Here is a 24033-nt window from a genome sequence, read left to right on the forward strand (position 1 = left end):
CCTCTCCTTTGAAGGTGAGGTGACTGGCTCCCCCTCCCTACAATCTCTTTCAGGGGATTTGTCAGGGGCTTCCCCCACACCTCCAGAACGGGCAGATCACCTCATGTTCATAGCAAGGATGGATCATCCATTACCCTTCTTCTAACAGATGAAAATGTCAAAGTTGAGAGAAGCGAGGCTCGTGGAGGTTGGCTCTGGAAGAAGGTCAGTGGTAGCAGCAAACCTGTGGCTATGCAAGGCCACAGCTGAGCTCTGAGTGTTTTTGCAAAATGAACCTTGACCCCACTCCCATAACTTCCACCAAATTCCAGGTGCAGCGCCTGGGAGGGCCCAGCCTGCCTGCTGTGATCAGGGGTGCAGGCGAGCACACCAGTGTGCTCAGGGCTGAGGCTGCACTCTGCCGCACGGGGGACCTGGGCTATACCACTTTGTGCCCCACGAGCCTTGCACAGTGGGCTCTTACACTGTGACATCCTCACCAGCATCCAGGACTGCCCATCCCCTCAGGTGCATTGGCACCTCCTTGGAGTTTGTATTCTTGCAGGACTTCTTAGCATCCTAACTCTGTTTCTTTCTGGGTACTTTAATTAATACATGATAAATAAGCATTTACTCCCTACTTGTAACCATCTGTGGGGAGAAGGATGCCCACCTGTAGTGTTCCAGCTCTCTTTTCAAACAGCATCTGACCAAGGAAAAAGCGCATTGACCAGACTTCAGGGCAGCCCAAGGGCTGGTTTGCCATCACTTCCGGCCAGGTCCTGGAGGCAAGCGCATCTTTCCCCTGCAGGCCAAGAACAGGGACTTGGTAACTATGAACTGAAAGCACATATAAACTGGCCTGCTTTCCTCTCACTGATAACAATTTGTCTTGACCTGAAAAAGACATATTATTACAATAATAATGTATATTTTGCTTATGCTTTACAATGGCTGAATTGTAATTTATCTATTCTGACTTATTCATTAGTCCTCATAGCAAACCTGTAATGTGTTAGATTTCCAACCTCATGATATTAAATTACATTTTTATGATTATAAAAGGTTTTCATAAAAATTTTATAAGCCATAGAAACATACACACATAGGAGAAAAAACAAACATCCATATTCTCTGGGGACCTGCGGAGGGGAGCTAAGCCCTGAGGGTAGAGGAGAGGGACATGACAATGAGAGAGAAGTGACTGTGTAGGAGGAAGCTAAATAATTGTCTTTTAAGACTATAAAAGTTTCCTAGGGCTGCTGTAAAAAAAGTCCACAAACTGGGTGGTTGCTTTATAGTAGAAATGTATCCTTTCCCGGTGTGGATGCCAGGAGTTCAAAATCAAGGCATTGGCAGGGCTGTGCTTTCTGTGAAACCCGTAGAGGAACCCTGCCTTTCAGCTTCCAGCTGACTGGTGTGGATGCCAGGAGTTCAGAATCAAGGCACTGGCAGGGCTGTGCTTTCTGTGAAACCTGTAGAGGAACCCTGCCTTTCAGCTTCCAGCTGAGGTGGTGGCTGGCCAGCCTTGGCATCCTTGGCTTGTGGCAGCATCATTCCAAGCTCTGCCTCCGCCCTCACATGGCCATCTTTTCTTCTCGTTTGTTGTTATTCAGTCGCCAAGTTGTGTCTGACTCTTTGTGACCCTCATGGACTGCAGCACACCAGTCTTCCCTGTCCTTCACTATCTCCTAGAGTTTGCTCAGACTCATGTCAATTGAGTCAGTGATGTCGTCCCCTTCTCCTCTCACTTTCAATCATTCTCAGCATCAGGGTCTTTTCCAATGAGTAGGTTCTTCGCATCAGGTGGCCAAAGTATTGGAGTTTCAGCTTCAACATCAGTCCTTCCAATGAACACCCAGGACTGATTTCCTTTAGGATAGACTGGTTGGATCTCCTTGCAGTCCAAGGGACTCTCAAGAGTCTTCTCCAACACCACAGTTTAAAAGCATCAATTCTTCGGCGCTCAGCTTTCTTTATAGCCCAACTCTCTCATCCATACGTGACTGCTGGAACAACCAAAGCTTTTACTATATGGACCTTTGTCAGCAAAGTGATGCCTCTGCTTTTTAATATGCTGTCTAGGTTTGTCATAGCTTGCCTTCCAAGGAGCAAGGGTCTTGTAACTTGGTGGCTGCAGTCACTGTCTGCAGTGACTTAGAGTCCAAGAAAATAAGTGTTTCCACTTGGACACCTAAATGTAGGATAATGGCATCTTGAGACCTTTAATTAATTGCATCTGCAAAGAATGTTATTTCTAAAGTCCCATTCTGAGGATGAGTTCGGGGGGGGGATCCCATTCAGCCTGCTACAGAGATAGAAGTTGATGAGTGTGGGAAGGCAGGGGAGTGTGGAGGGAATTGGTGTGGGGCTCCTTCGATGGAGAGGGAACTGAGCTGGTCCATAAATGGGGGTGAGCTGATGGTGTTTTATCCTACTAGCGACCCAACCTTCCCCAGCTGACATGGTTCCAATGGGCTTCAAAACTGTGTGTTTTCCTGATGCCCTCCTGCCTAGGGAGGAACAGGACCCAGACTCAGGCTGGCTGTTGGAGACCTTAGGCTCCTAGCACAGTGACGGTCCCAGCAGTGAGCATGTGGGGGCCACTGGGCTGCCTCTGCTGGCATGTGGAGGACAGAGCTAACCTGGAATGACCCAAGGCACAGGAGGCACCTGCCCTTCCTTGTGTTGCTCCCATTGGTATCAGGAAAACATGATTTGGCTTTCAGGACACATCAGAGATGTGTGTGAACAGACCTGCCACTGTGGTTTCCATTCCTCTTGATTGACCTGGAAGGTTTCTGGCTGATATAGTGGGTGAAACTCTGCAAGGCAGAGGAGAGGTTCAGAGAAGACCTGGCCACATGGGGGATGGCAGGGAACAGTTAAAGAATTACCAGTCTGAACTGGGGCAACCAGCATGCAGTTGTGCAGGAGAGGGGACGGGCTGGGTGCTGGCCTGCCCAGCCTTGCCCAGGGCAGCACTCATGCTACACAGTGCCCCTAAGTGTTCCGTAGTCAAGTTAGCTGAAAGGCAGCGTTCAGCCAAGGTAAGCAGGGCTCCTGTCTGCAGCATCTCTTGAGAGCTTTCAGACACAGCATTTCTTTTCTTAGGGTTTTCCTCAGGACGCGTATGCTGTAAAAAACACGCTTGGGGGATGCTCTGAGGCAGTAGGAAGCATCTTTTTTTAGAGTATGGAATGGATAAGATGCTTTCTACATTTTAGGGAAAATGTGCCAGCGTCTGAGTGACGGGAGGGAGGGTGGTTCCAGTGGTCTTGGCAAGAAGCGATGAAGACCCGGATGAAGGCAAGCTGCAGCCGGCGAAAGAGGAGATGCATGGGAGGAAGCTATTTCAGGAGTCAGATTCATAGGACTTGGAGGCAGATTGGACATGAGGCGAGGAAGGCAGGCTTGGAGGGAGAGGCTGCCGGGCTCTTTATGGGGATAAGGCGGTGCCTGGAGACTCAGGGAATCCAGAGTGGGTTGGGGTGGGGTCCCACTCGCATTTCCCGTGGGCTGAGCTGAGTGCTGTCAACACTGAGTGTGACTTAGAGCTGCAGCTCTTTAACACAGGGAAGGGTCCGCTTAGCCAGACCCCACAGTGGCGAGGAAGGGGCCAGTGGGCAGCATGGCTCTGCACCAGCCTCCACCCTCTGCAAAATGCAAAACACAGGGCTGGGAGCTCATCATCCAGGTGCCTCGGGCTGCATTTACAGCACTCTAAGTCCCTCCCCTTTACAGGAGATGCAAAATGCATTTAAAAATCCTTCTGGAGTTTTGGTTTTCCTTTTAGTCCCAGATGGCCTTTTCAGCCTCTGGCGCCTATATTTAACCTATTTAATGAGATTTCTTTTCCAGTAATTCCTGAAACTGGTAATCTCTAATTGGGTCAAATTCTCTACCCACAAGCCAGCGATTCTATTTTTAGTGCAAATCCTCAGGCTGAAGCTTCCCTGCCTTTCGGGTGCAGCTGTCAGAGCCGACTCTCCGCCGCACACAGCTTATTTCCCACCCCAGCACCACCCCCCCACAACCGCCCAGCACGTTTCAGGGTGAGCCTTTAGCTCCGCTCCCTTACCTTCCCCCCCACCCCCCCACCCCCCCCGCCGTCTTCAGCTCGACCCCCTGGGGAGGGTTTATACAAATCCATTTAGTGCCGGTCAGCTTAGGTCCCCTGGGTCACTACAAATAACTGTCGGCAGGCGGCTTTGGGGCAGCGCTGAGCGGGCACCTCTCCTGTCGCCTTCTGTCCCCGTGGTGGATGGTCTGCCAGGAGAGCTGGTACTAAGAGCATTGTTTCAGGAGCTGTCAGGACCCCAGATGTCACCAGGGAATCCATAGGGAATCCCAGCTTTGTCCTCGTCACCCAGGGCCCACCGCTGGCGTGAGGGTGCCTGCCAGGCACTGCCTCTGGGGTGGGTGGTCCTTGTCTGCACTGACCACCCTGTCCTCACTAACAGCAGAGGTGACCATCAGGACACTGTGTCCCCCCCTTCCTCCTGCTGGACAGAACCACACTCCCGTGAGAACACTTGGCCCCCGGACAGTCACCACCTAGATGGAGAGCTCCCCTCCTTCTCAGAAAACACCACTGCATACCTGCCCAGAATCTAATTTCTTTTGAAAAAAAAAAAAAAAAAATGCAATATAGAGAACACAGGAAGGGGATGCACTTGCTTCGGCTCATGGAGGGAGGTGTGTTAGATTAGGGCAGATGGTTTTCCCTGGAGCCCCTGAGTCGGCATGGATGGGGCTTGAATGAATTGCTGTCCGCACCTGAGAGTGGCCACCGTGGCCTATGTCCCAGGGTCGGTCAGTGGACCTTTTCATCCTATCTGTGCTGATGTCAACCCTCCCAGAGCCATCTGGGCCCTCCCACCCTGCTCGTGGCTGATGTTCACTCCTCAAGAGGCCACTTGTCTCACCAAGATGACACAGAAACTTCACAGGAACCCTGGCTCTGGGCAGTAGAGGAGGTCAGCAAGCCCCATGCCCACCACCGCCTACCACCACCAAGTCTGGATTAGTTGTCTAGGCCCCACAGTGTGCTCTGGGCATCAAGAACAATAGCCCACCCTTCTGGGTGCACAGATGTGGTTCACAGAGCCCAGTGTAGCCTGACCCCTCTCTCCCCTCACAGGGGTCTTCCGAGGACATATCCTGCTTTCCCGGTAGATGATTGCCACAGGTGTGATCACGTATCTATCTGTGTCATTGCTCGGCCGGCACTCGCCTCTCCCACCAGCCCGGAGTCCTGCTCTGCTTGATGCCAAATCCTAAGTGACAAGGGCAATCGGCGAAAGTGCCTGTCACACCAACCTCCTCCTGCCAGCCGGGTCTCCCTGCAGAAGCGGTGGACACTCAGATGTTATCTGATGCCTTTGCCCCTAGGCTGGCCAGAGACGCTAGCGCAGAAGTGAGGACACTGAGTCCCCTGGGATCTGCGAGCCCACCACCCTGGGGAGGCAAGTGGTAGAGGCACTTTGAAGCTACAGTTAGCCCTCTTCCTGCTGGCACTGCAGGGGACAGTGACATGTGAAGGGGAGGCTGGTCATCTGCCTACTGTCATCTATCCACTTGTCCAAGGGCAGTCCCTGCTTGGGCTTGAGGACTTCAGGAGGGGAGCACCTCCCCTGGTGGCCTCCCCGGGCCTCCAAGTTGTGATCCTGGGTCAGCCATCTAGGCTTTCAGTCGGGAGAGTAAAGGGGCCTCTTAGTTTCCAGATTAAAAAAAAGTTTTTTTAATTGAGGGATAATTGCTTTATAATATTGGTTTCATTTGTTCCATGCATCAACATGAATTAGCCATAGGTGTACATATGTCCTCTCCCTTTTGTACCTCCCTCCCACCTCCCACCCATTCCCACCCCTCTAGGTTGTTACAGAGCCCCAGTTTGAGTTCCCAGAGTCATATAGCAAATTCCCACCGGCTATCTATTTTGCCTATGGTAGTGCAGACGCCTCCATGCTACTCTCTCCATTCATCTCACCCTCTCCTTTCATCCCCATGCCCTTGTCCACAAGACGATTTTCTATGCTTGCATCTCCATTGCTGCCCTGCAAATAGGTTCATCAGTACCATCTTTCTAGATTTCAAATGTATGCGTTAATATACGATATTTGTTCTTCTCTTTCTGACTTACTTCACTTTGTATAATAGGCTTTAGGTTCATTCCCCTCACTAGAACTGACTCAAGTGTTCAGATTAAGATAGTTGGGGTTGGAGTTTGCCTGCCCCCCTTTGACTGGAGGGTTCCTGAACAGACCCCCTGAACTTTTCTAATCACTGTCCACAAATCATGTCTGTGGGCCTCTCAAGCCCCAGACAAGAAGTCCACCGGAGTGATCCGAGGCAGGCCTGGGAAGGGTGCCTGGCCCGGCTGTCAGGAATGTGCATCCCAGTGTCCCAAGCCGCCTCGCTGCAGGGCTATTCCACTTTAACGGCTCTCTTTTGAACCTGTCATGTGGGTCATTTGATTAAGAAGCAATGGCTCTGACAAAATTAACTTTGCGGAATGTAGTTTCCTGTTGAACTTTCCTATCTCCGACCCAACCAACTTGCATTTCCACAGTGGCTCAGAATCTGTCCACTAGAGGTAGGTGTCTTCCCCACAGACCCACAGGCAGACCTTTGTTCCAAATACAGAGCGGTGGTGTGTGGAATAAGAAACACTTGTCTGCAAGCTAAGTCTTGGCCAAAGTCTGAGGAAGTCCATGGGCTGGCTTAGAGCCACTACCCTGGTATCATGGTCTCTGTTCAGAATGCCTGAAAATTATACATTGACCTCAAAGCGTTTGAATGGCCTTTGCCCCATTCCTGTATGCAGGGATCACTGGCCCATGAGGGGCAAAACCCATTTATTTTGTGCTGATGAAGTAAGTGCAGCTTCTGTGGGCATTTGTGCCTCTCTTCCTACCATAACCCTGTGGGCCAGGGGTTGTTACCTACTCCATCTAAGGAGGACACGAGGCACAGAGAGGCTGAGTAACCAGCCCAAAGTCACACAGCTGAGAAGGGTGGTGCTGGGACACCTGCCCAGCTATGTGACTCAGGGTCCACCATCCCTGTGGTGTCTGTGATGCTGAATCTGGCTTCAGGCTGGGTCCACCCTGAATCATACTCACTCATGATCTGAAACTGGATTAGTTTCTGCGAAGTTCAGGGCCGTTGGCAGTTGTGATGCTCAAATGCAAACATACACATGAGATTTGTAAATAATCAAAAATCAGAGGGAGGCCCGGTGGCGTTACTGGTGCAAGAAACACTGCCTGTCTGCCCCAAGAGATGCGCCAGCTCTCCTTAGGAAAGTGGGGAGAGGACTGTGAGCAGCCCACCACAGGGGAGAGGAAAACTTTTGTTTGGTGACAAGAAGGTAACCGAATGTCTGTCCTCCCAGGCCAGCAGGACTCAATGTGGCCCACGATGGTGCCCTCTATCTGCTCACCTCTGCTGGGGAGGACGTGCTCCCCAGAACAAAATTTCCCCTGGTGATCTTTGCAACCCCTTTGCTATCTGTCAATATTTACTCTCTGTAACATGGAACATTACCCAAGATAAACCATATGCTAGAGGTATTAGTCTGCTAGGGCCCCTGTAATAAAGTATTGCACCCTGGAGGCTTAAACAACAGAAAAGAGATTTGCAAACAATTCTCTCACAGAAGTGGGAGGCCTGAAGTCCAAGATCAAGGTCAGTGGGGAGGGCCATGCTTCCTCTGAAGACCCTGGAGGAGGATCCATTCCCGGGCCTCTCTCCTGACTTCAGGTGCTGCCTTGGCTTGTGGCAGCATCACTCCAGTCTTCAAGCGCTGTTCTCTGCTTGTGAATCTGTCTCCCAATGCCCCATTGTATAAGGACACCGGTCATATCGGGTTAGGATTCACCCTACTCCAGAATGGCCTCAACTTAATTGCATCTGTAATAACCTCATTTCCAAATAAGGTCATGTTCAGAAGTACTGCAGGTTAGGACTTCAGAGTATAAATTTGAGGCGGACACATTTCAAGCCATGACACCCAACGAGAGTACTGGATGTGTGCATTTGACTCTTGGATAATTTCTCCGATAGCCCTGGGTGCAAATTGCCCATGTGAGGTCTTCTCCTTTCCTTCCAGCCAATGGGATGAGACAAGAGGAACCTATGAGCATTTCACGTCTGTACTATGATGGTAACAATCTCTCCCATCAGCTGGAGTTATGGAGCCATAGCCTCCACAGCTCCCACGAAGCTCTGGTGCATCCCCATCTCTGGTCCTGCAGGAACGTCTCCAGGCCTCTGCTTCCTGGTCAACAAGACAAAGGTGATAAACCTTTTCACCAGGATGCCATGAGGCACAAAGGACATGATAGATGTGACAATGACCTGTGAACCATGCCCCGTGGCCCTGGATGCTTTGTCAGGAGGAGCAGTGTGCTGTGTCAGGAGATGCTTTGTGTGTAGCAGCAAACAAAAGGCATGGTGCCATGGCTGAATCTCTTCCCATCGACCCTGTAATACACAGGCTCTGTAGAAAAAGAATTCATCTTGCCCGTTAAAGTTGTTGGGTGAGGAAGAGTGTGTTACTGATTTGTGAGCTTTGTACCCAGATCACTTTATCATACTTCTTGCATTCTTAGGTAGTTTGATCCATTTTTGGATATTATTCAGCTTTCTTTTCACAAAGTCATTAAGATATAGAAATATACCGCATCATTTAACAAGAGAATCTACTCTTGACACTCAATACTTAAAAAGAAAAGTCTTGCAGACTTTACTACCTTTTGAGGACGGGCAGAAAACCAGATGATGGAAGATGGGCACTTTGCCAAGTGAGGGGGAGGCAGGAGATCTTCCTGGTTCAGTTGCTGCCCTCCCAGAGCTTCCAGATCCATTGGGGTTGGAGACAAATGAACTGATGACCAAACAGAGTGGAGGGTACTAGGGAGAGTAGAAACCAGGATGAGGAAGCAATTGGCTGGGGCAGAGGGAGTCAGGAAGGCTTCACAGAGGAGGTGTCCTGTGTGGGGAGGCCATTTCAGGAAGAGGGACCAGATGGCCACCCCAAATTTGCTGATATGAACAGCTACAGCTGGGAAACAAGGGGTGGAGGTGTTCCTGGCCTAGGCAGAGACTGTCAGGTGCTGTGTTTACAACTATCACAGCTGATACCAGGTTACTTTGGACCTTTTATAAAAATGGCAAGTTCACCTGGCTCAACTAATACTGATTCCAGAAAGATGTGACATACACCTCAAATTTAATTCTTGTGTCCATATAACAGTATATGGTGCAGAGGTTCTCAGCCCTAGAGCCCCTCTAAAACAGACCCATGCCTGAGCCACAGTAGTTTAACCTGTTTGTCTAGAACTGGGCTCAGGGAGGACCGCTTGCAGGGGCTAGCCTCCTGGTCTCTGTGACTCCCTGGGATCTCCGGTTCCCAGTCCACCCACGTGGTGGTCCACTCATATGAGAAGCAGCAGGGGCTGATGGAGCAGACACTGGTTCTACTGGGAGTCCTGATACCTCTCCATATCTCCTGGAGTCAGCTGCTTACTCTGAGATCCTTGTGTGCTAAGAAGGACAGAAGCACGGACCCCCAGGGGCTACTGTGAGCATAATGCAGGTTAAGGCTGGCACAAAGCCTTTGCCTTTAGAGCGAGTGTAAGCAGTGGGTGCCACACACGTGCCATGGCAACAGTCCCCACATTTGTCCTGCTGAAGAAAACATCTCATCACTCCGGTTTCCAGCTTCCACTTAGGGCAAACTGCAGCTTCCCCTTTCCTTTCCCTCTCCCACTCCATCCCTGCACCGAGAGCCTCGCACCAGCTTCCCTAGACTCTATTGCTGTGACTCTAACCTGGCTCCTCCAGCACTCAGGTGGCACTGGCCACGCTACGTGCAGGCCGAACTTCGACTGGGTTTCTGCTTGTCGGATCTCACCACCTGGTCATTGCTTCCACCCCTGCACCCGCTGACAGGGGTGGTAGGTACCAGGACAGGACTTGCCCACAGCCTGCCGTGTGGCGGGCTCTGGGTGTAGAGAGGCTGGGAGGAGGGAGATGCCGCGGGCCACCACCTTCCTCCCTGCCCCCGGGGTCCTAGGGCATCCCCTCACCTCTCAGGGCTCTGGGTATGGGTCTGTGGTCAAGCATGGGCTTCCTTTTGGGTTCCTCTAGAAGAGAGTCACCCGCTTTTATTGGGGGGTTACATTAGACAAGGTAAGCTGCCCCCCTCGGGGGGAACGGTGCAGAATTCCAGCACTTTTAACGCCCCAAGAGACAGCATAGTGCGAGGCGTTGCGCACCAGTGGGGAAACTGAGGCCGGGAGGGGTAGGCTGGGCGCCCAAGGTCAAGCGACTCCTCGGTCGGCGGAGTGTACAGACTGTGGAGTTGGGGTGCGGGCCTCGCGCACGCGCGTGGGCCTCGCGCGCCCAGGCCCGCGGCTCCGAGCTCGGCTGTCGCAGCGCGGTCGCGGGAGGACCGCGGTCGGGGCGCGGGCGGCGCCAGTGCGCAGGCGCGGCGGGCGGGAGGGGACGCGCTCGGGGCGCGCGCGCGGGGCAGCCGGCGCCCCAACTCGGCCCGCCGCGCCCCGGCGCCTCGCCGCCCGCCCGCCCGCCCGGCGCCCCGGCCGGCGAGGGGCGCGCCCGCTGCATGGCGCTGGGATGGCGGGGGCGCCGCGCGGCCGAGGCGGCGGCGGAGGCGGAGGCGGCGCCGGCGAGTCTGGGGGCGCCGAGCGGGCGGCGGGGCCGGGCGGCCGGCGCGGGCTGCGGGCGTGCGATGAGGAGTTCGCGTGCCCCGAGCTGGAGGCGCTGTTCCGCGGCTACACGCTGCGGCTGGAGCAGGCGGCGACGCTGAAGGCGCTGGCCATGCTCAGCCTGCTGGCGGGCGCGCTGGCCCTGGCCGAGCTGCTGGGCGCGCCGGGGCCCGCGCCCGGCCTGGCCAAGGGCTCGCACCCCGTGCACTGCGTGCTCTTCCTGGCGCTGCTCGTGGTCACCAACGTCCGCTCGCTGCAGGTGCCCCAGCTGCAGCAGGTCGGCCAGCTCGCGCTGCTCTTCAGCCTCACCTTCGCTCTGCTGTGCTGTCCCTTCGCGCTCGGCGGCCCCGCCGGTGCCCACGCCGGGGTGGCAGCGGTGCCGGCGACAGCCGATCAGGGAGTCTGGCAGCTCCTTTTGGTCACCTTCGTGTCCTATGCCCTGCTGCCCGTGCGCAGCCTGCTGGCCATCGGCTTCGGGCTCGTGGTGGCCGCCTCGCACTTGCTGGTCACAGCTACGTTGGTCCCCGCCAAGCGCCCACGTCTCTGGAGAACGGTAAGTGTCGCCGCGCGCCCTCGATCCGGTCTGGGACACACCTGCTCTCGGGAGGGACTGGGAACGCGGGGAGAAGGATGCGAATCTACCGACTGGGCAGGTGGAGAGACTGAGGCCCCGAATTGGAAGGGGGACGTTCAAGGTCACTCAGGGAATTGGGGACACATTGAGGGCTGGCACCCTGGGGCCGTACTCTTCCCCGAGTTACAGTCCACAAGCGCTCCTGGATGTGGAGTGTGGAGACCCGAAACTAGCGGGCGTGGAGAGGGCAAGGATTGGCCCAAGGTCACACAGCTGGTGAGCGGCCGCTGAGGCCAGAGCTCTGGTCCGACGCTGTCTGGCTGCAGCCATCCCCACAGGATGGACAAAAAATAGGTATGAGGAGCCGGCCTGGCAAGCAGGATTGCTGCGGGCGGCTGTGCGCTCAGCCCGGGGCTCCTCTCGCTTGCGCCTGGAGCGCGGAGCGCGTGCTAGGCTCGCAGAGTCCCCCTCCCAACCCTGCCGTCATGGGGGATGTGGGCAGCGGGTAAGGACTTTGGCCCCCTCCAGCCACCCTGGCTCCCATCTGTGGATCCGTTTGGGATCCTGAAGGACAGGGTTTGCCAAGGTCGCACAGGGCTCTCTCTGGTCCCTCTCGACCTGCTCTGCCTCAGCCGGGATCCAGGCTCGCAGCGCCTGAACTTTGTCACTCTTTTTCCCCACAGGCAAGATCGTGGTGAGGACCCCATATTGACTGCTTCCTAGGGGCTCCTCCCCAGCCCAAGGACCCCAGAGGTCTTAGGCAGGTGTCTCTCAGCCTGGTGCTTTTCCGTGCAGCCCAGCCCATCCCACCTAGTCTTGGAGGGCCCAGAGGGAGGGTTTTGTTTCTCCCTCTGGCTTTATTTTGGCGGGAGCTTGGTGGGAATCTGATGGGTTGGGGGAGCCCATCTAAAGAGAAAAAGGGGGATGTGAGGAGACAGGGGTGAGGAAGGGCAGCTGGACAGAGCTGGCTTTGGGAAGAACAACTGGGGGTGGGGGAAGTGATGAGAGTCAGATAGCTGGTTCCAGGGCCCCACCAAGGCCCCTCTACACAGGGACCAAAGGAGGTGCCCCCAGACGGTGATGCCCGGAATGCACAGGGTCAGAGGGGCCATGGGACACCCAGGAGTGACACACATTTCAGGGCCCAGAGAGGCCAGTGTGTGGTAGGGGCTAGGGAGGCGGGGGGAGGAGGAGGGAGTATGTGGAAGGGAGAGGGCTGAGAGGGGCTGCTGGGGTGGGGGAACAGAGGAGGAGAAATAGAGGAGAAGGCCAGAGACTGAGAGGAGGCTGAGATAAAGGCAGAAAAACAGGGAAAAGGGCCAGGGGGCTGACTGCCCCCAGGGAGGGGAAGGAAGGAGTGGAGAGGGGAGGGCTCCATTCTCCAGCTGGCCTCCCACCTTGCATCTTAGGTTTTGAGTGGGGCTTGTTTGACCTTCTCAGGGGGCACTCCTGTATCTTTCCCCCAACAACCCTACTATGTGTTGTGTTTGTTCCCCTCCTCCTCCCAGCAAGGACCACCTCTCTATCCTGACGGGGTGGGGGGGTGGTGGGGCTCAGTGGCCAGGTCAGCTTCAGGTGAGAGGGGCCCTAAGCTACCTGGACAGGCCCCGGCTGAGTTCTGGTGCCCCCAGGGGTTCAGGCAACCGCTGTACTATTGTCTTCTTTTATAATCACCAATGTTCTAGGTAGCCTGTAGACATTCCTTTTAGAGAATTAAAAGATTAAGGGATGGAGGGGGAGGCAGGGAGAATCTGTAAAGGTGCCCCAGGCATTCAGAACTCTACCCATCCCCCAGGATAAGATGAGCTACTGTATTTTAGGGAGGAAGGGAGCCCATCCTGGACTTAGGTGAATTCTTAGGGAGCAGACACCTGGGTTTCAGTTGGCTAATGGCTGTGACTTCATGGGCTAAGCAGACCCTTCCCTCACTGAGCCTCAGTTTCCTATCCTGTCTTACGGGGCATCACAGCTCACCTTCAGGGTTGTGGTGAAAGTGAAAAAAGTTCACATTGGAAAAACACATATTCAGAATCTTGTGCCACTTCTGAATTGCTGTGGCTTCTTTAGAATGTTGGTATTCAAGTCCATCAGTCTGTACAGGTGGTGGTGATATTGACGGACAGATGGAGATGGATGCGGAGAAACATGCGGTGATCGGACCGCCTGGTGTCCCAGGGATTCTCCCTTCCAATGAGAAAATTCTGGGAGTCTGTGAAATCTGTCCTTAGTGAGCTCTGCAACTTGGTGCTTGAGACTGGTGGAGAAGATGGCACCCACATTTGCGAAGCGTGTTGGTTGCTAGTCATGCTTACGCCTCCCTGCCCTCCTGCAGTGCACTCACCTGCTGGCAGTGCCACTCCCACAGGACAGAACCCAGGACAGGCAGGAGGCCTGCAGGACACAGGGCAGAGGCCGAAAGGAGGCAGAAGGACTGGATGGATGAGCCATTCTGTGCTGGGGTGCCGTCTTTGCTGCGGATACGCAGCGTGTCGTATGCTTGCTGGAGAAAGCCTGTGCTGGGGCCTGAGACCTGGGTTAAAGTGTGGGCTCCTCTGGCCCTCCATAGAGGGGTTCCAGGGGTTTCCTGCAGTAGTCCTGGGCTGCCCTGGTGTGCTTTGGGGCTCTGTAGGGCTCAGGCTAGCCCAGATGCTGGGAGGCAGAGGAGAACACGCAGAAAGCCAGACTGCTGAAATTTGGGGGGCTGGTGCTCCTCCCTTTCCCAGGAAGGTGTGCCTGCTACTGCTTCCCACTGGGGCAGAAAGAGTTTAAGGGAAATGGCCTTATTCCCCTCTGGCCCAGGACCAAGGCTGGGCCCCATAAATATAGACCTAACAAAGTCCCTTCTGTGTCCCTTGCTTTCAAGGCCCAGTGGTTGTACCTCAGCACAGTTACTTTTATTTAACTGGGTGACATGTCAGAACTGAAGGCATCCCATGCAAGAACACCAGAGGCCTGCTCAGAGTCAGCAGTGGTGGGCAGGCTGCAGAGTCCTGGGCTTTTGAGGGTGGGGGAAGGAGGGAAGCTGGCAACGCCAGATTTGTCCCTTGCTGACTTACATACTGGAGGTGGCTGTGCTCAGGTGCAGGGCGGGGAAGCAGAGTCGAGGGAGTGCCTGCGAAGGTCACTGCCGAAGGTCCTTGCCAGGGTGGGGGAGGATGGGTGTCTCTGGAGAAGGGCGGCTGGCTCATGGCGCCTGCCCTGCGCCCCAGGTGCCTTGGCTGTGGCAGGTGCAGGAGGCAGAGCTCCAGCGTCCTCCTTGTGCTGCCCCTCTGCTCGCAGCTCCCAGAGACGCGCTTCTCAGCCAGGTGGGGCAGGGCTGCTGTGTTTTTCAGAAGGGGGACAGTGAGGGTCCACTGCAGGGTGCAATTTGCAGGAAAGGAAAGGAAATATGTTTACTGCCTGAACCAGGAATGGTAACAGAAATCATGGCTGTTCTGGGGAAGTGGGAGCTGGCCAGATTTCCATCCCCAGCCCACCCCCTCCACTCCCCACCTTGTAGTGTGGCCTGAGCTCTTGAGGAGCTCGGAGTGCTGGCAGGTGGAGCCACATGACTGCTCTCAGAACCTCTGCGCGTGCTGGTGGTGCTGGCGGTGCTGGTTGCCACACGGGCTTTGGCAACCCATGCCTCTTGCCCCTGTGTCTCCTACTCCTCCTTCAACGCAGGCCTCTGGGGCATCTGTCAGGACCTGTGTCCCTCCCTCAGCCTAGCCCCTCCTCAGGCGCCCCCCACCCCAGTTCTCCTCTGCCCCACTGGCTGGCCCTCTTCCCCTCTTTGTTTAGTTACTAAGTTGTGTCTGACTCTTTGCGACCCCATGGACTGTAGCCCACCAGGCTCCTCTGTCCATGGGATTTTCCAGGCAAGAATACTGGAGTGGGTTGCCATTTTCTTCTCCAGGGGATCTTCCCAATCCAAGGATCGAACTCATGTCTCCTGCATTGGCAGGTGGATTCTTTACCACTGAGCCACCAGGGAATCCCTCTTTCCCTCTGGTCCCCTGCAAACTCTTTGCGCTCCCTGCACTGGACCCTCTCCTGGCCGCCTGTGCAGCCCTCCTGCACAGCTGGCCGCTCAGCCGAGCATTGCCCCTTCTCCTCTGGCTGGACTCTTTCCCAGGTGGGGCCCCTCTTCCTGCTCCCCTAACCAGCCTTCTGACCATCGCCACCAATACCTCCCTCTCCCCCCACCCCTACCCTGACTGGATTCTGTCACCTGTTTGTTCACCTGCCTTGGCTGGGCCGAGTAGGGAGGGAGGAGGCGGCTCCCCTGGCACAGGCTTGTCCTGGGCTGGACGCTCCTCCCCCAGGCCTCCGGCTGCTGGGCAGGGCACAGCACTGGCTTCCCATCCCCTGCATCTTTCAGCCAGGCAGTTTCCAGTGTCTCTTCTAGGCCTGCAGGTTCATGTCCGTGGGCATCCAATCGGAAACTCCTGAGTCCTTGGAACCTGGGCTCCCAGCCCTCTTGTCTGATGGGTGGTTCCCTCCCTAAACCTGGTCTGTTTCCATCACAGCTGTGTCATCCTCTCGCTCGGCAGCCAGCTCCCACAGTAAGAAGTACCTAGAGTTGCCGACACCAGGGCAGCAGGAACTAGGGAGGTGGGGCCCAGGTGGGGAGACCATCCTGCATCAGAGTGAGGGTTCCCACTTGCTCCCCCTCCGGGCAGTCCTGGGGGTCCCAGGCTTTCCTCTGCTGCCATGGATCCCCAGACTGTCCATGTGCTGGAGTCTGGCCCCCTGGGTGGACTCAGCGGAGGGGCTGGGGACCACTGGAGCAGACACAGCTGTGAAGCCTCTGCAGCTTCTCGGGCTGTGGCACCTTCTCTAGATGGTTCTGGGTCCACACTTGGGTGCCAGATGCTGAGCCAGGGGACAGGACCGCCTGCCCTCCAGGAAGTTGGTCTTTGGGGACCCCGATCAACCACTGGAACTGCAGTCTGTGCTGGGGGGAGTGTGTGTGACCTTCGGAGAAGAATAAAGGGGACAAGGCAGAGGGAGGGCTCAGGCCTGCCTCCTGGGGACAGAATACTCCAAGGTCCTGGACAGATGAGGCCAAGAGGCTGCTGGGTTCTGGGGCTGCAGGCAGCTGGCTGAGGGAACGAGCTGGTCACCATGGGGCCAGCGAGGTGGGTGTGGAGGAAAGGGCAGGTGTGGGGGAAGCCTGGTGTTTGGGCCACACAGAATGTTTTCAGGCCTTCCTTAAGCGGGTCCTGTGGGAAACGTCCCCACCCACTGCCCTTTCCATGAGCTCCCTCCCAGTGGTTCTGGGTTGCTGCCCTTCTCTCCTCACGTCTGTGATGTCCAGAGGGCCAGGTTGATGGGCCAACTGCTCTGTGTTGCAAACTTGAAGCCCAGAAATGTTCTTGGGCCATTTCCTGACTCAGATGGTGGTGGGTGGGCTTACGGAGTGGGTGGGGTGGGAACTCCCTGCACCCAGGGGCTCCACTCCAAGCTGTGTAGCTGAGGGCGGGGCCCTGACCCTGCGCATCCCTTTCCTCCGAGGTCGTGCCTGTGGTTGTGTAGGTACAGGTGGCCCCCAGGGACTGTGCCATCCCCACGGCATGGGGCTGGCACTCAGTGAGGTGGAAGCCATCTCCTGTCATGCACTCATACACGAGCACTCACACACACAGACTCACACCCTTGCACACTCACACAGGAATGCATGCACCCACATGCAGACTCACATACAGGCACACGCTCACACACTGCACTGATTGTTTTTCCCATTTCCTGGGTAGATGTGTTTTCCCCAAGGAAAATGGGGTCTGGGGCCCTCCAGCCCCGCGACCTCAGAGGCCAGACCTTGGAGTGAGACCGGGCCCCAGGCTGCACCCAGATGGGGAGGCTGGGTGAGGGAGGCCATGCATGTAGGCCTGAGAGCCATGGGGTGACAAGGACCAGGATCCCCCACTGTCTGGGCCCCTCTCCCCTCTGTCTGCTCTGTGAGTCTCGGCAGGGCAGGTGGGGCTTCCTTGTGCACACATCCGTGTGTGGGGCGTGGCGTGAGAATGACACTCACTGCCCTCACTGCCCCAGTGCAGGCTGCCCCTCACTGCTGCGTCTGTGTCCCTCCTGCCCTCGTCCTCCCTAGGCCCTGCTTTTCCCCCTGCATCTCCCGACCCTGCCTTCCTGGATGGGAGGGTGGCAGGATCTGCTTTGATACCCGGTGTTCACTTTGCCTCCAGCTGAGGGAGAGCTTCTTGACTCCTGGGTCTCTGGGTGGGGCTGTGCAGGGCGTGGACACAGCTCTGGGGGTGGGGCTTGTGTGTGTACATGTGTGCATGAATGTGGGCACAAGTGAGTGCACATGTGTAATGTGTGTGGATCTGTGTGGGCATGTAGTCGCCTGTGTGTACACCTGTGCATGCGCCCTCCCGTACAGGAATGTGAGTGTGTTCATGTGTGCGTGTGCACGTGTTGGTAGCATCCAGAGGCCCAAGTCCCACCCCACACCTACAGAGTCTGGGTCCCTGGGTTTGAGGCCACCCACTGTTCTTCCAGAATCGAGCACCCACCTTATGCCAGGCTTGGTGTAGGGTGTGTGGTCTGAGGGCCCACAGTCCGTGCACAGGGATGGAGCAGGGCCATTGTGTGTGTAGGTCTGGAGTCAGGGACACTTGCTGAAATGGGCAGTGTAGCTAAGAGGGGGCAGGCCAGGGGTCATGGTCCATAGTGATCCTGTGGGCAGTGGGGCTGCTACAGGCCCAGACCAGGGTGTCCTGCTATTCTCCTGAGGGGTGCCCAGGTGAGGGGGTGCCCAGGTGAGATGTCCAAGTGAGGGATCCAGGATGCCCACTGAGGGACTAGAGTGTAGGGGAACAGGTCGCCTGCCCCGATGAGTAACCTGGGTGCAAGGGGATAGGATGCCAGGTAGGGACCCTGGGGATGGAACTCCCACCCATGATGCCTCAGGAGCTCTGGACAGCTGGGTGCCCCCTCTTGCCATCCACGCTCTCAGAGGGGAAGTCCTCCTCAGCGCCAAATTCCCAATCTGAGGGCGGCTTTGTGTTATGACTCTGAAGTACAGAGTAGCTCTACAGAGCTCAGCTTTCCCTGTGCTGAAGTAGACCCTGACCTTCGGGAGCACAGCTTCCTCCACTGGGTGGATGGGCCTTACTGCTCATGCAGCGGCTCGTCTGGGGCCCAAGGCACCACGTGCCCAGGCTGGAGTCAGATGCCACACTCTGGACAAGGAGGATGGCCAGCTACAGAAGGGCCTGGCCGCTCCAACCTGGGCCAGGCCTGGGATCCTGGCCCCGTGGTCAGCCCTCCTGTGTGACCTGTCATCCCATGCAGCGTCCTCCTACCGCCCTTCTCAGCAGCTGCCCAATGAGCTCCTGGGAGACTGCAGCCTGGGTGCCTCCCGCATCTGCACTGGTAGCTTCATGCCGCATCTGAGCATCTGAGTGAGGTGTCTGCTCTGGGACTCTCTGTCCACTGCTCCTGGGAGAACTGGGTTGTGAGCATTGGTGGTCAGGGTGGAAGGTACTCACTGAGAGCCTCTTGCTGGAGTGGTGTGCTGAGTGATGACCTTCTCTGAAAGAGTGTGTTTTTCTTGGTGCCTTTGCCTGGTTTCCTTATGTGAGAAATGCTGTCATGTTAAAGGAGTGTGTTGCCTTCTGAATCATCCGTGGCCAAAGGGATCTGAAATATGTGCTCTTTGAACTTGTTTTGCAAGATGGCTGCTTTTCCAAACATACTCGTCCTGCTCTATGGATGAAAAGCTCAGTGAGCGCATTTGGGGAGTCACTGGTGTAGCCTATGGATTTGGAAATATATCTGCTACTTTATTGTAAAGCAGGTCTTTATCTGCAGGAATCACAAGTGGTTCCTGGGCCCTCACCATGTCCCTGGAGGACCCTGTGCAGATCCATTCCTGAAGTCCAGTTTGTTCAAGGGTCAGAAATGAGCAGTGAGGTGAGAGCCTCTGTGTGGCTAGAGGCGGTGTGTGACCCAGCCCGTGTGTGCACACTTCTGTGAACTGTGTCCCCCCACCCCACCCCGCCCCACCATGCCTGGCTCCCACCAGCTCAGCATGCCCCAGAAGCCACGTCACTCCAGACACTGGGACACACTGATGCCGTGCCTCTGTCGGTCGTGGAAACGCTGGGATCCCTCCCCACTGCCCGTCTGATGACAGATGCGAGAGTTGGGCGGCAGTCTTATCAGGTCTTGTCTGAGGCAACCTGGAGAGAGGTTGGGCAGTGCCCCTGGCAGTGCAGGCGTCTCCCTGCACCTCCCTCCGCCCCTTTCCAGGGCTGTGCCAGGGCCAGGCCACCTCCCCACCCATATGCCCTCAGTTACTCATTCAACAAACACCAGAGCACCTGCTATATTATGAGACGTTCCTGGATCTGTCGTGGACCCGACACACTGAGGCCCCTTGAGAGGCAGTAGCAGGCAGGGGAGGTGACAAATGAGTTAATAATATAATGTATTGGAAGATAGTAACTGCTGAAAGCAACAGAGGGGAAGAAGTGGAAACGGTCAGCAGGAGAATCCGGAAGCCAAGGTGGAAGTGTGTGCACTTTTAGCCAGGGGTCAGGTAAGTGGTTTTCATAAGGTGACATTTGAGTGGAGCCCCTGCAGGTCAGGAGTGCATCAGGCACTGTGTGGGAAGGAGGTTCCTGCCCAGGAATGCAAGACAGAGGCCCCAAGCAAAGTGGGCCTGGCCAGGGGTACATGAAGAGGACAGGCTGTAGGGTATGAGCCACAGAGAGTTTTGGGCCCAGGGAGACTCAGGACTAGGGATTTAGAGCAGAGGACTGTCCAGGAGCCTCAAGGGCCAGGAGGGGCACAGGCTTGGGTTAGGAGGCAGCTTGGCAACCAAGCGACGGATGGCAGGGAGGGCAGTCAGGGGCCCCTGTGTTGGAGATAGAGCTGGTGGGATTTGCTGGTGGTGGAAAAGGGCTGTGGCCTGAGAGGTTTCCAGGGGCCTGGATCAACTGAGGTGGGAGAGGCTGCTGGGGTGAGTGCTGGGTGCCACCAGGGCCTGTCCCAAGCAGGCTTGAACAGACACCCAGGAGGAGACACGCATGGACAGGGGAGGGAGACAGCTGGCTAGGCCAAGCTGAAGGTGTTGGTTTCGGGGTCTTTGGTGCAGGGATGGGCTCCCAAGTGGAGTGAGGCTGAGATACCACAAGGGGTGGAGTTTGGGGTAGAGAGGGGTCCAGATGTGAAGCTTGAACCAGAGGATGCTGGGGAGGGCGCCCATGGAGGGGAGCTCACGGCCTGAGTAGGGTGGGCTGGACACTGGGACCTGAGCCTGGGTTCGGGATGTGAAGGTGGTCCTGACCTGGTCACAGACCACCCAGGACAGCTGCAGAAGGGACGGAGGCTGGAACTCCACGGGGCCTTTCCAAGAGTTTTGCTGAAAGGGGAGAAAACTGGGCAGGCCCAGGAGAAGAAGAGGAGTCTCATTTTCAGGAGAAAGAAGTAATTCTGAGTTTGAGAGCAGTAGGTCCCAGCTGGAGGGTAGAGGGGACCCTGGGGGCATGGGCGTGGGAGTGGCTGGGCCGGGCAGAGAGAGGGCCCCGGGGGAGGAGGGACGGGTGAGGATTGGGATGGAGAAGCTCTCTGGGCTGCCGGTGTGGGGTGGTGCACTCACTCCTAGGAGATGGCCGGGTGGGCAGGCCTAGGCATTTCCTCCAGCAGTGTGTGTGGAGCTGGATTTGACCAGCCTGGCGTTTCCAGAGTGTGAGGGGCAGGAGAGTGTCCTGCTGGGCCATGGAGTTTCAGCTGGAGAAGAAGAGAGCTCTAAGGGCAAGCCTTCCAGGGGTGAGAAAGGTGCAGATGGGGTTCCTGGCAGGGCCCAGGCATCCAGGGGTGCGTGGCCTGCAGGGGGTCCTGGGGGGCCTGGATGCTGAGGCCAGATATGTGGGGGAGGTGCCCTGAGGCCAGGAGTGAGGGCAGTTACAGGGAGCCCGGGTGGTGGGGCTGCTGGGTGTGCCCTGCCCGCTGCAGCTGGGGGCCCTGCCCTTCCTCAGGGCCCCTGTGTCTGTAGAGTGAGGATGCTGGTGGGGGTGGCAAGGACCTGTCAGTCCCAGGAGGCGTGTTCCCGGCTGTGTGGTACTCAGCCTCCACCCCAGCTCGGACCCTTCCCCAAGCTCAGAAGCCTCAGCCTGGCTCCCCGGCCCAGCAACTACTGCTGCCAGTGTGAACCAGCGCCCCCTTCAGGCCACACCTGCCAGCAGGTGACCTCTGGGCTTCTCTCTGCCTTGTCACCCTCCTCCCTGGTCACTGATTAGGTAGCCAGTCTTGAAACTTCTCTGTGCCCTGTGTGGCAGGACCTGGGCCTCTTGTCACTGCTGTGCCTGTCACCTTGGTTCCTGATCATGGGGTGTGGGGATTGAGTGGGGGCAGGGAGGCAGGTTGCTGGGGGCTTTAGCATCATGTGGATGGCCTCCTCCTTTGATTTCCTGGGGGAAGATCGGCAGGTTTGTGAATGTGAATGCAGAGCCTCGGGCAGGGGAGACCTATCTCTGCTCCTCTCTGCCTGCTAGACTCCAATTCTGGGGCAGGCCATGGGGCTCTTTGTGTGAGTGGCTCAGATGGTGTTGGCAGGGCAGCCAGGTGCAACCAGCTGGGCCCTGGTGTCCCTGGGGATCACTGTGGCCACAGAGTACAGGGAAGGTATGAGGAAGGTGGGTGTAGAGGGGGTGACAAGGTGACCCAGCTCACCCCCACTCTGCTACTGATTTTTCGCTTGACCAGATTGCCCAGCCTCTGCCAGCCCTTCTGCCCATTGGCCCACACCTCTCTGCCCAGACCTCACTGGGGACCTCCACTTCCCCCTGTTTCTGCCACAGGCCACCTGAAAAGCCTTGTCTTCCAGGCTCAGGTGTGGCCTGCCGCTTCGTGCACCCTGTACCCAGCTGACCTTGGGTGCCTGGCCCCTCAGTTGGACTCTTTGTCCTCTACCTGGCAGTGACGGCTGAGGGCTTCACTGCAGGGGTGCTGGGCTGGACAGCATCTCGGAAGAGGCATCCTGTGTGTTATCTCGTCTCCACGTTCAGAACCTTACATCGAGGCTAGGATGGCATGCAGAAGCCATGAATGATTAAGGGTCTACTGGGAGATGAGTGTTTTGTGCAAAGACTCACTGTTGTTTAAATTTTTAGAAACCTGTCCAGCACTGTACCTGTGAGTGTTTTAAATACACTTAGTATGTGTTTAAATATTGATTCTGCCCGCCTGCCTGCTAAGTCGCTTCAGTCGTGTCCACCTCTTTGCGACCCTATGGACGGTAGCCCACCAGGCTTCTCTGTCCATTGGATTCTCCAGGCAAGAATACTGGAGTGGGTTGCCATGCACTTGTGCCATGCACAACCCTGAAGGTTGTCCCCTTCAGGGGATCTTCCTGACCCAGGGATCGAACCTATGCCTCTTATGTCTCCTACATTGGCAGGTGGATTTTTTACCACTGGCGCCACCTGGGAAGACCAAGTATTGATTCTACCAATGTGCAATGTGTTGTTTCATATACGCTAGTCTTCCTGGTGCCACCAGAAAAGTGCCTTCATCAACAGACTGGCATGAACTGGTCCCAGATAGAGCAGGTGGTCCTTTAGACACAGAAAACACTGTCTGGAACGGGGGCCCAGTGCAGCTGCCCTGGGTGCACCAGTGCTGGCCACCAGGCCTGAGACTGACTGGCACTGGCCTCGGAGAAGCACGTGTGTTCCAGTCCTGCACCTGGTTAAAGCATGATGCTCCAGCTAGGGGGGCACTCAGATTTGCAGGTGTTCAGGGTCACAGTGAGGGTGATCAGGGTCACATGCAGGATCACAGGGAGATAATGAGGTCATGGAGATGTCCGAACCTGACTTGGAGATGGTCAGGTCCCATGGAGATAATCAGGGTCACAGGGAGATGATCAGGGTCACATGAAGTTGCTCAGGTCATATAGCGTTGTCCAGGGTCACATGGAGATGGTCAGGTCACAATGCGACATTCCAGGTAATGGCAGGCACCATTTTTATTGGACTTTTGGCTGTTCTCTTAGACTTCTCTCAGGATGGCCGTCCCTCTCTCTTGGGGGGCAGAGGTAGGATCCAGGAGGTGATTTGCAGGAGAGTATTTTGTACACAGTCCTTGTTAGGTGTAAACGTGTGTCCATCCTCTGCCAAGTGTAAGTGGACAGGTTGTCCCTGTTGAGTTTGCTGGGGGCTCACTCCCCTGCTGGGGGTTTAGGGAGATGACCATTGGGTGCTGGGGTCCTGTGGATTCCAGTTGCTTGGCCTGTCTCCCTGTGTCCTCCTGTGAACAGTTTCCATGTCTCTAGATGGATGTTACTACCTCCCTGTCCTTGTCCCTCAACTCTCCCTGTTCGAGCCACCTTGCCTGTCCGTCACTGCCTGGACTCTGGCAGGTGTCCTCTGATTGTGGACTGATGTCCCATCTGTATTTATTTGTCCTGTGTAGTCATGTGTGACATCAGTCCTGGGTGGGGAGTATTTCAGGTTAATCCATGAGGATCGGTGACACTCAGAACCTGCAGGAAATGCTGGAGTTTAATCAAACATAAAATCATCCATTTTTACAGTGACTATGATGGAGGTGGGTGGGTGCAGCGGTTTTATAAACACTGCAGCCTCACAGGGAGGTGGGTGGGCGCTCTTTCTCTCTCAGTGGCCTGGGGGCTCCAGGGGGATGTGCTGGGGTTCTGCTGGTCCATGGAGGCACCTCTGTCTGGCCCTGGGCCCTGTGGCCATGAGAGGTAGGTACAGGTCAGCTGAGGAGGCTGAG

General features: G+C 56.1%; 1 protein-coding gene across 2 annotated transcripts in view; it reads left to right on the forward strand.

Annotated features, from left to right (window-relative positions):
• Window positions 10528–24033, forward strand: part of ADCY1 (adenylate cyclase 1) — a 106663-nt gene continuing 93157 nt past the window's right edge. The window contains exon 1 of one of the 2 annotated variants that reach the window (XM_018047050.1): window positions 10528–11268. In XM_018047050.1, the coding sequence (XP_017902539.1) occupies window positions 10624–11268 (645 nt within the window). In that variant the 5' untranslated portion in view covers window positions 10528–10623. The remainder of the gene's footprint in view (window positions 11269–24033) is intronic. The other variant, XM_018047051.1, reaches the window with a different exon arrangement.

Source organism: Capra hircus, chromosome 4, assembly GCF_001704415.2.
Source record: "Capra hircus breed San Clemente chromosome 4, ASM170441v1, whole genome shotgun sequence".
Classification (NCBI taxonomy): Eukaryota; Metazoa; Chordata; class Mammalia; order Artiodactyla; family Bovidae; genus Capra; species Capra hircus.